Source organism: Taeniopygia guttata, chromosome 3 (genome assembly GCF_048771995.1).
Source record: "Taeniopygia guttata chromosome 3, bTaeGut7.mat, whole genome shotgun sequence".
NCBI classification, from domain to species: Eukaryota; Metazoa; Chordata; class Aves; order Passeriformes; family Estrildidae; genus Taeniopygia; species Taeniopygia guttata.
This window is the reverse complement of record NC_133027.1, coordinates 57,814,979-57,827,081: the sequence shown is the minus strand read 5'-3', so window position 1 is coordinate 57,827,081 and position 12,103 is coordinate 57,814,979. Positions and strand designations below refer to the sequence as shown.

The window sequence follows — 12,103 nt, the reverse complement described above, 5'->3', positions numbered from 1 at the left end:
TTTCTTCTTAGGAAGAAATTATTTACTGGGAGAGTGCTGAGACACTGGGACAGGAGAAATTGTGGATGCCCCATCCCTGAAGGTGTTCAAGGCCATATTGGTCTGGGCTTTCTTCTAGTGAAAGGTGTCCCTCCCCATTTCAGGGAGGTCAGAACTAGGTGATTTTTAAGGTCCCTTTCAAGCCAAACCAATTTATGACTATTTGATAAAGAAAATGCGGAGATTGTGAGAATTTTAGCTCTAGAATGAAGAAGTTGAAGGGTGATGAATTTTCAGTATTGACAGAGAATAGGAAACATGGAGAGAAAAGGACAGAGGTTTGACCATTGTGAGTCATGTTAACTGGTAGGATGACAGCTGAAAGTGAATGGTGTACTGATATGTACTAGTGGAGGGAGAGTTGAAGATGGGTTAAAATTAAAGTTTGACCTTTTTTCTAGTATTAGTGACATCATTAATAGGTGGTTTAGTCACTGGAGTAGGTACTACAAAGTGGAAAGCTCTATTTTTATAAAGAATAAATATTGGAAAACACTATTTGTTCTAGTTCAAGATTCTCTTAGTGAATGTATAAGTAAGCATTGAGCTATTATGTGAAGCTCGTTGAGCTGCAAATGCTCACTTTTTGCTGGTTTTAGAATGTGAATAAAAATGAAAAAATTAAAAAATATGTTCTGCATCTCAGTATTTAATGTATATGCTAAATCTAGATTAATGGTATCAGCTTATATCATGCAATATGAGCAAAATGCATTTGCAATGAGTATATTATGGCAAAAGAGATGGAAGAATTGGTATTTTCCTGTTCACAAAAATGAGAGAACAAAAGGTTGTTTCTTGTTTTCTGTATTATTGTTTGGTGGGTGGTCTTTTACTTATAAGACATTATTTCTCAGGACACCACATGTTCTCAGGAGATAGTTCAGGACTGATAATAGTTTGGGATACACCTGTTAAAGGAAGTTCTCCACACCTTTTTCAACACTGGAAGGTCAATAAGGTAAACAGGATTCTTAACTAGTATTGTTTTTATGTGAACTGTTCCAAATCTAGTAATCTGATTTGAATTTTTAATACATAACCTTTTTGCTTTTTTAATACATAACCTTTTGTTTAACTGCAGAGGTGTATTTTCTTTAAAAACTGGTATAGAAGAACTGATACAATGTGCAGTGATTCACTGACTTTTTAAAAATTATTTTGCAACTTAATTGGGCTGGGCACTGGAACAGGCTGCCCAGGCAAGTGATCATACCACCAAGCTTGAGAAAATTTAAGAAATATTTGGACTCTCAAGGCATTTGGTGTAATTCATGGGGCTGTCCTGTGCTGGGCCAGGAGTTCGTCTTTGATGTTCATAGTGGGGCTCTTGCAACTAAGGATATTCTAGGATTCTGTGGTTCTGTCATTTTTTTCTATATAAAACATGAAAAAACTTGAGGTTTGAAAATACTTGAGGTTTGATAGCACTGTTCTAACAGGTAAATGCTTTGCTCTCTAGAGACAAAAGTAAAACAGACCACAGGCTTAAAAAACCACATTTGTTCATATCTTAGAGCCCCAATGTTCAGTCAAAATTTCTGCCATCAGCTTATTTTTTTTAGAAATTGAGAAATTAAAAAATTCAGTCCCAACAGAATCTGCCTCATGGTTGTAAAAAGTTGATGTCTAGGATGTAATGCCTTAATATAGGAACAAACTTTTTAACCAAATAAAATGAATTGAGGAGAAAAGTAGTAATGCAAGAGAAAAATGAGCAATAAAGTGTAAAAACATGAGTTTTAAAACACAAAGTTATGTAATTTTCTTTATTTTTCCATCCTTCTGTAGGAAATAAAAGAAAATGATATTAAAGGAACACCAGTAAATCATTTGGAAGTGCATCCAAATGGAAGGCGTTTATTAATCCATGCCAAAGACAGTACCCTGAGAATTATGGATCTCAGAATGTTGGTATTTTTGGTGATAAATGTTTATTTCCTTTATGTTTTAAAATTTACATGGAGAAATAAAATACCATAATGGTATTAGTTGTGTAGCTGGGGAGAAAAAAGACGTCCTAATAATCGAGGATAGAAACGTTATGGTTAGGAAATTATTTCGATACACTGCTGTGTTACAGACCTTTTGGGTGATATTGAGTAAGTCTTTTGGAGTAGATTATCTAAAATATCCTAGATTACTTGGGAGCCTAAAGTGCCATGAAGAATACAATGTTAGTCTTCTAAAGATTGAAATCGCTTTTGAAATGCAATCTGGGCATGAAAAGAACTTGGAAGTGGTAATATTTGTGTGTTAGTTTTGCATTTTTGAGACTCTGGGAAGGATATTTTGATGATGAAATGGATATTATTATCATCATAAATACTAAAAAATGCAGTGATGTACCTATTATGGTTTATTAAGCAGGCTGTGAGGTAGTTTTGCAGTTTCTGATGATTTTTTTCCTTCTTCATTGGTATAAGCATGATTTTTTTAATAATAAAAATAACAAGCAAGGCGATTATAGACTCACTTGAGGCTGATGTTTGGATAATGATCAGTTCAACCCAATAATCAAATCACAACAGCATGCTACTCAGAGTTTTATCCAATTGGATTTTTAATATCTTGAAGGATTAAAATTTTACAACTTCTGTGAGCAACATGTTCTAGTGTTCATTTACCCTCAAGATAAAAGACTTTTTTCTTATTTTTAAACAGAATTAGCTATATTTCAATTTATGTCTATTCCCTCTTTGTCTTTTCATTGGGTGGGAGTGAGCAGAGTCTCTCACCAATCACTTACATGTGTTGATAAGATGCACTGGAATATTCTCTTCTGGAAAGTCACATTAAAGACATGAACAACTTTTCTAAAATGTTTCATCCTTAATTTCATAGGTTTCTTTCCTTTCCTCACCACACAGAAAATCCCTGGAGCTATTTAAAAGATGTGTAGAGGTGGCCCTTAGGTATATGGTTTAGTAGTGGATGGGACAGTTCTGTGTTAACAGTTGGACTTAATGATCTTGAAGGTCATTTTGAAACTAAGCAATTCTGTTTCTGTACTGGATTGAATGTTTGAACTAGCTGAGGACTCTACTATATTATGGTGCATGTTTCTCTTTTTCTGTAAATGATAAAATATGATGCTAGAAGCTGAACTCAATTGAAGCATGAAATTGCTGGATTAAGAGAGGAAACCTGTAGTATTTTTAGGAAGTGTTCTTCTGTTGCTTCTCTTTCTAACACATGCAGAGGGTTTTAGTTTGAGAGGGAAAGATGGGCATGCATATTAATCTTAAGAAAGGGTTTAATATGGGATGCAATTTCACAATTATTTTAAGCAAATTTATCCATTGGACATACCATCTCCTGCAATCTCCCACACCTTTGGCCGTGTATTCGTAGCATTTCTTTTTTATAGTTTCTAGAGATCTTTTGATGTAGGGTAAGTCAGATCAGTGAGCTGATCCAACTAAAAATTAGCCTACAAATAAAAATGATTAATTTTCATTTTAATCAGCTCTCTGATCAAATTTATCTGATAGCTGCCCAAACACTAGAGAAGAAATGAGGGAGAGCCTGGGAAAATAAGGGTGGAGAGGACACCACCAGGACTGCTACTTTGACCACAGCCCACAGTTACATTGACTTTTAAGTCTATCAATAAACCACAGGGTCAGATACCCAGCAGTGATAATTTTACACGTCAGCATTAACTGTTCATTCCCTGCATGAGAAAAGAGGGGGTGGAGGTCACAGATGAACACAGTTCACTTTGATTGACAGCTGGTTGCTCTTAACTTTCCTCTTTCAACTTGCTTTTTTTGATCTTTTTGGATAATGCTGGTGTCCTGTCACTTAGGTATGTAATCAGGGATTTGGTTTTAGTTCAGCCCTGTCCTTAGGGTTTCACATGAAGGTTAGTTTTACATCTTGCAGGGCTCTTCTGATGACATCTCAGAGATGCTATCTTATTCATACAGCTAAAATTCTTATTTGGGGTAATATAGAGTTGCTGTGGGATCATCCAGGGTATATTTATTTGGAATATTGTTTGACATTTTCCTGTAATATTAAATGCACTGCACTTCTCCCAGCATACCTCCACTGTTTTTGCAGTAACAAATGTGAAATAATACTGTCTTCTGTCCTTGAGGGCTTTGGTGGCCTATTGCTGTTCTTCTTGCTGTAAATTCTGCACTGTAGTACTGCTGCTGGGTTAGTTTCCATGTTGAACTTTGGTGTTGTTTTCCAAGCTATGCTTCATGTTTAAAATAGCCTCTTACAAGCTGATGTATTCTTTCCATCCTTTTGTGGATTCTCTTCTACTTGATGCCAGCAGATTTTGATCATTCTTACTGTGCTGACCAATAATGTGTCACTGAAAAAAGATTAGAATACCTAAATTGCAAAATAATATCAAGCATATTAATAGTAAATCAACATTTATGTCTGAAATTTTTTGATTCTGTTGCTGGTTTTCTGACCAAAGAGACATTAGTCTGAAGAGCTTAAGAGAGCTGCTGTGTAGATTTAATCATTCAAGCTCAAGAAGCATAATGAAAACTTTTCTAACAGAGCTTGCTATAATAGTGCTAATTTCCCTGTTTTGTGCAAAGCCCAGGATCAAGATAGAGCTGCGGTAATTTGCACTATCTGTTGTCTAGATCTGAGGGTTTCCTTTTTCTGCTGAAAGACAAGGATGTACATTTTCATCTATACTGTCAGGTGCATTATGAAGGTTAGGGAAAATAAAGGGTAAATAAATAATTCACTCTGCAAAAAGCGTGTGCTTGCATATCTATTTGGGTTGCAAGATGTACTTATTTTTCTGAAGAATAGAAGGGGAACTGACACTTAAAAAGTTACATTATATATTCTGAATGTATCTTCTGTATTTGCAAACTTTCTTTAGCTTGGCGACAAAGAAATATGTAGGTGCTACAAATTACAGAGAAAAGATTCACAGCACCTTAACACCGTGTGGTACCTTCCTGTTTTCAGGAAGTGAAGATGGAAAGGCTTATGTTTGGAATCCAGAAACAGGTAACTAATTATTTTATGGGCTTAGGCCAAATTGTCAAAGCTGAAGGGTGAAAGATTTTTTAAAGTTTATTGGAGCAATTTTGATATGGAATAAAACTTCAGTGAAACGTTCTTAAATCCAGAAGCTTTAGCTCCATGTTTTAAATAGCTGTTATTAATCTCTGAGATTTAATTCTCTAGAGGAAATTAATGAGGAAACATTTGTAATATCCAGCATGACTGAAGCACCTGAGGCTCAGCTTTTTGTATACTGTAACTCTTTACAAGTGGTGAGGATCTTAAGATGGAGTGCACAAAAAATGTTTTAGGTCAGGTAAGTTTTTATGTTGTGTTGTTTAGATTTGAGAATCAGGCTCTTGTGCAGAACCACTTAATCTCTGGTGGGTGGCCAGAGACTGAATTTTTTCGGTGTGTGGTATATAAGGTTTTACTGTAAATTAGTCTCCAAGCCAAGTAGTTTCAAAATAGCTACCAAAATCTTTCTGTAAAAATGTGATGAAAATGTGGGGTAGAGTTTCTTGTAAAGGAGGTAAAGGAGATGAAAATAAGAGCAGAAAGTAGCAGAATACCATTTTGAATTTGAGGACATTATAGTCTGTCTGTAATTGTAATTTATATAGTATTTTAAAATAACAAAGTTATATACTTTGAAACTGGCAGATAACTAACAGTTCTGTTTTGAATTTTTTTCCGTGTTTCCAACTGTGTTAACTTGTATCTTTGCTGCTCCATAATTTGCCTAAAAACTTTTAAAAAAATAATAAAAAGTAAAAGGAAGGAGGAACTTTGTTATTAGTGTGTTTTTATTGGATTTTGACTTTTGTGTACACACTGTATTTGCATTTATAGTGCCATCAGCTGAAGAGCTAATTTTATTTATATTTTTAAATAATTTTCTCTCAACTTTCACTCATGTTATCAGTATTATATAGCTGAAATCCACAAGTAAGATGGCTATCTTTGTACAATGCAAGAACAAACAAATACTGTGGAACGCCACCTTTCTAGAATATGCTTATCAGAATGAGAGAACTCATCTAACCTGGTGTATGCTCCTCTGGCATTTCCTGCAGCTATTGCAACAGCACTAACTTTTCTGACTTATAGAATAACTTATAAGCATACAAAATTTCCTTTGTCTTATGCCAAAATACAACTTTTCAATCAGGAAATTGACTGAAGAACATTTATTAGCAGTGGCAAACACTGCAGTAATACAAGATTTAACCAACTGTTATTTTGCTGTATCAAATGTTTCAAATGTTTTTCCATGGCATTAATAAACTTCATTTCTGCAGGAGATCAGGTGGCGACATATTCTGATCTCTCCTTCACATCTCCACTTCGTGATGTTGCCTTTCATCCACATGAGCACATGGTGTCTTTCTGTGCCTTTGGTCAAAACCATCCAATACTTATATACATTTATGATTATAAAGGTACAGTACAAATTTTCTTGATACTCACCTTTAAGTATTTTATTTTGAGAAGCGATGTGTTACTATTTGTCCTTCTTTTGAGAGAAAAAGAAAACAGTCATTTGATGATAATGCATATCTTTTTCCTGGGAGATACCAAAACTGGATTGAACATAATCCCGCTCAGCCTGTTCTATGTGATGCTGCTTTAAGCAAGGGTTTTGGCCTAGCCAGAATCGCCAGAGGTCCCTCAATTTTTTTGTGTTTCATACTGTGTGATTTTCGCAATACTTTATCATATATAGGCAGCATTATACAAAAACCCTTTTTGTAATATCAAGGTAGATTATGGATCTGGAAAAAAACAATTATTTGGAAAACTAATTATTAGCTTAATTAAAATCTGAGTAATTTGTGCCAGCTATGTTAAAAAATAATGTTGAAGAGCCATATAGAAATGAATGAGAGTGTATAGACTTCTGAGAAATAGCTGTTATAGCTGTGATGTCATTGTGTCAGAGACATGTTTATTCCCCATGTCATATTGAAGAGAAGATAGTAAAAAATAAATTGGAATTTTTGGTATACAGAATAAAATTCAGATTGTCCTTCACAGGCTTTCTTGATAGTTGTGTTCAATTAAGGACATTTGCATCTAGAGAGTTAATGTGTTAATATATTAAAAATATGCAGAATTTTTTTTGCAGTAAGTAATATGCATTAATTTTTTGTATGAAGTATGTTTGCAGAGGACATAGATCTGTAAAGCTAGTCCTGTCTTTATACACTGTCTTTTTAAGTAACATGTAGTAGTAGAATTACTCATATAAATTCTCAGTGTAGGTTATTTGTTGAATTGGTTGACTTTTACAGGAACATTAAGTGGAGTGACTTTGCAATCCATATTCAGTACTATACTTCAATTAAGTAGGATATTGGTATTTTAAAGAACAAAGACTTTTTTTGGGTGAAGGGTTTGTTCAGAATTTTCTGATAAGCAGACAGTGAGTCAAACTTAACATAGCAGTTCGAAATATATATATTTGTGCATGCACATTTAGAGATCACACAGCGCAGTCATAGTTATTTGTGTCTTCTGACAGAAATAACTGCTGAAATAAGGCTTTGCATAGGTTGTGGTCTTTTTTTGTATTGTTGGTTATTGTCTTTATGTGCCTTTTTTTGGTTAAAAAGCATCCTTTTTGCTTTCAGAAAATAGTCATATTGCCTCAGTGTTGAAAGAGTTAAACATGCAGTAATACTAATTTTAGTCTCTGGCTAAAATACTAATTTTTAAGACTCTGACAGCATGTGTTTTAGATACACCAGCAGTTTTATTAATATCATAGGCAGAACTTCCACAAAGAATTCTTTTAAGCTTTGTTGGCTTGAGACTGTAGTACAAAAAATTGCAAAAGTCAACTTGTCATGCAGTGTGTCCTGTGCCTGTATGTCTGTCAACTTATGAAATATTGCTCAGGCATCATAAACTCACTTGAACTAGGCTAGAAAAAATGTGCAATGTCACCAACTTGAACTCAGTGCAGGCTTTATATCTTTATTGCCTTTGAAAAATTCCTTTCTCTTCCCACTCTTTCCCCCCACCCAATGCCAATATTTCTGCATGAGGAATACTATCGTTTATAAGCAATACAAAAATACGAGTTCTGTATGAGAGATTACTGAACACAAATAACTGGAGTGAGATACTGTGATCAGAAGAGCTAGGAGGAAAATTGGGTGGTAAGGGGAAAATTTCAAGTCGCTTTCAGGTTTTCCCTATAGCACTGTTGGTACAGTTTCTGATGGTATTTGACTGAAGACATAGGCTGGCAAAATGACTGTGCTCCTTAAATTTTTTTTTCCCATGGCAATGTAAGACTTCACCTGAGACATTAATGTTGGTTATTTCTACAGTTGCTCAACAGGAAGCTGAACTTGTAAGAGATCTCAGTTCATCACTTACCACAGCTGCACCAAGAGGGCCACACTTCTTTAGCAGTTTTTCTGAAATTCCTGTACAAAAAAACTCAGTGATGTCTCCAGCAGATCAGTTTCTCAGTGTTGCAAGAGCATCAATGAGAATGCAGAAGGTGAAACAAAAACTTGATTCTGTTATGGTAAGTCAAATTTAATTAATGTCAGAAGTATATAGTCTTCCCATATTCTGGAACTGGTATACTTAAAGAACCATATGTGTTGTCATGGCATCTCTCACTTATACTAATGCAGGTTTAAGTAGCTCTTAAGAAAAGAGCAATCTTAAAAAACTTAATTTTCTTTTTCAAGTACTGATGACAAGGGATTTTTTTGTGCTAGTATCCATTGCTGTTTGTCCATTTATGTAAAATCAGGGATCCATAGATCATTCTGGGTACCTTAAAAATTGTATGTGGCATAAATAGTAGGGGTTTCAGGGAGATGCAAGGCTGGGAGGAGAGCATGCCCCGTGCTGGGCACAGGTGTTTCAGGCCAGCTCAGTGAAGGACAATATGGGCCCATTGCACAACTGAAACTGGAACTGAACAGAATATGGTACCTCTGAGAAAACAGATTTAAGATAGGTCAGAACCTACTACAGACAGGAAATACCATAGCAGAGGAGAAACGCAAAGGAAAACATGTCAGGGGGCACAGGTGAGAATATAGGAGAAGGGATGTGAGAAGTCATGTGAAATGAGGAGATATGAAAGACACAGAAGGAGGCAGGGAGGTGATGCAAGAGACACAAAACAATGCAGAAATGGTAATACTGGGGATATAACAGAGTAGGCTTCAAGGGAAAGACAAGAGATACATGAGGACATGCAAAGGAAAACACAGATGATTACGCCTCCAAACGGGTTGCAAACAATGGAAGAATCCATACTGGACATGTGCAATCCCCAAGGGGATGTTGTCTGGTGGAGGATCCATACTAAAGCAGTTGAAAAGAGCAAGAAAAAAACATTCAAAAAGAGCAAGTGCACTAGCCTCACTCTACTGCACCACCCTTCCATTGCCTTTCCAAAGGGACTGAGTTTAATGTAATGTTGAAATCAAGGAGACTGGGGATTAGAAAGGAGCAAAAAGGTGCCTGAAGTGGAGACAGACAAAAAGGGATGAAAAGTGTTTTCTTTGGTTCTTTGTTTTACTATTTGTCTTGTTTCTCAATACTCAAATCAGTACTTAAAGCTTTTGTAATTGGCAATAAATTTAATTAAGTTGAATTCCCCAACTTGAGACAATTTTGCATGCAACAAGGATGCAAAATGTAGCTGAGTAGCATTGTAATTAATTTCACAATGACATGAACTTGCATTTGGGTTTGCATTTGCTGTTTTTCATTTTGAAGTACTTTTGAGTACATGTAGATTTTTTTTTTTTGTAGCTTTAGGTTTTGTCTGCATTAATAACCAGTGAATCACAAAAGAAGCAGATGAGTAGATGAAAGGGGTTGTTGCTGAGGTTGCTGTAACTACTGTCATCATGCTGTAGGGGTTTTACTTTGGATTAGATTTAGTCTGGTTCCTTGGCTTTGGCATCCCCACTAGGCCTGTACTTTGAAACTGTCTGGAAGAAAGGTCTTCACACAGACCGCAGATTTCTAGACTGTGAACTCCCAGTGAACCCCTTCATGAAACGGCACACGGTAGCTCTCATGGATAACAGTAGTCTGCTGCTTCTACCTTTCAATTACATGTGGCCTGACACAAGGAAGGAAACCTTGTTTCTACTTCCTGGTCATTCTGTTCCCCTCAACTACGAAGTGAGAGCTGTCAAGTTGTTTATCAGAGAAAGGCACAACATGGAGAGAATGGAACATGTAGCCTTGTGTCTGGGACAAGTGCTCCAGGGTAAGTTTTACTGTTCTGGGTGTCTGGTCACATGAAGAAAAAGATGAGGTTAGAGAATTTATGAGAGTCTTTATCATTGCAGCTGTTTACTCACAGAATAACCAGCAGTATGGACTGTGAAAGACAAATCTGGTTTAGCAAAAGCATCCAGAAGTTCCATGTTACTGTGTGACTAGGTGAAATAGATAAGCCTACAACTGTGTTTGTAAGAGTAACTTTTGGCCACTGAAGTTCTGTAACCCTAGATTTCCATTGACTAGTTTGGGATGAGTGAGTCCACTGTGAGCAGAGTAACGATCAGTGGTTTTGACTCCAAGCATCTTCCAAGCCCTCTATCCATGTGAGAGGTGTCCAAAAGTTCATCTGAGTCTTCTTACTGTGGGAGTTTCCAATCAGTAAAGGATGGTAGTAGAAAGAATGCACATCGTTTGATATCTGTCACATGGCAGTAGTGACTATAAACACTGAGAGTGCTTCCTTGCTGGAATTTATGAACCACTGAGATATGGGGGGGGAGAATTCCTTAAAAGGAGTCTTGATGCTAATCTTTTCAGTGATGCAACATGACACTCAGGGGACAATGGTAGATACTTTTTAAGAAGGGATAGGATCATTTTTTGCATTTGGCTGCAGTATTGCCTGCCTGATATATCACATTTTGGACAGCCCCAGACTAAAATATACAACATTAAAACTTAAAACTTGTCCTAATTTGTAACTGGGAATTAGTTTTTAATGTGTGTGCAGTTCCCTTTCTCATATGAAAATTGATGTGTGTATGTAAGTGCAGGCTTTGCTGGAAGGTTTATAAGAATGCACACTCACATGAATGGTTTGCTAAAGTGTTTGTCAAAGTAGAACTCTTTAAAGTTGCCACTCAGCCGCATGTGTGAGAATGTGCTAATATTTCTGGGAACAGACAAGTGCAAATGGAAAAAGATGACTTTAGGAAACCACACATAGGGTGGCTTCCTGTGGTCGAGTTGGAACATTAAAAATCCAGATGAGAACACAGGTGTTACCTTGTATGTATTTCACAGAATCATAGAATATGTTGAATTGGAAGGATCCCCCAGAGATCAAGTCCAACTCCTGGCGCTGCACAGCACCATCCCCAAGAGTCACACCATGTGCCTAAGAGCATCGTTCAAACACTCCTTGAACTCTGTCAGTCTGGTGCTGTGACTGCTTCCCTGGGGAGCCTGTTCCAGTGCCCAGCCACCCTCTGGGTGAAAAAACTTTTCCTGATATTCAACCTAAACTTCCCCTGACACAACTTCAGGCCATTCCCTTGGGCCCTTCACTGGTCACCACAGAGGAGAGATCAGTGTCTGCACCTTCTCTTCCCCTCACAAGGAAGTTGTAACTGCAGTGAAGTGTCCCCTCAGTCTCCTCAGGCTGAGCAGACCAAGTGACTTCAGCTGTTCCTCATACAGCTTCTCCTCCCAGCCCTTCACCGTATTTGTTTCTGTCCTTTGGACACTCTGTTTAATGTCTGTCTTAGGTTGTGGCACCTGAAACTGCACACAGCACTCAAGGTGAGGCAGCCCCAGTGCAGAGTAATCCTGGTCTTTGGATCATGTTTGCATGCCCTTGTTACAGATACAGAGGAAATACCATGCTGGGACAAGCTTGGTGGCAGCATACCTTGTAGACCTGGCCTAAGGTCACACCTGGGGTCATGTTTTACGATACAAAGGTGCTGGAACACACAAACAGCAAATCTGCCTACATGGTGGTCTCTGGTTTTAACATGTGTCAACAGCATAGCTACTGGATTTAAAACTAACTTTAAAGGGTATAGTTTAGAGTTCT

At 36.9% G+C, this 12,103-nt stretch overlaps 1 protein-coding gene across 7 annotated transcripts in view; it reads left to right on the top strand.

Moving 5' to 3' along the window:
- Positions 1 to 12,103, top strand: part of AHI1 (Abelson helper integration site 1) — an 84,924-nt gene that overhangs the window by 23,057 nt on the left and 49,764 nt on the right. For all 7 annotated transcript variants that reach the window (XM_041715181.2, XM_030267976.4, XM_072926918.1 and 4 more), the window contains 5 exons: positions 897 to 1,000; positions 1,831 to 1,949; positions 4,904 to 5,034; positions 6,333 to 6,473; positions 8,370 to 8,572. In XM_041715181.2, the coding sequence (XP_041571115.2) occupies positions 897 to 1,000; positions 1,831 to 1,949; positions 4,904 to 5,034; positions 6,333 to 6,473; positions 8,370 to 8,572 (698 nt within the window). The remainder of the gene's footprint in view (positions 1 to 896; positions 1,001 to 1,830; positions 1,950 to 4,903; positions 5,035 to 6,332; positions 6,474 to 8,369; positions 8,573 to 12,103) is intronic.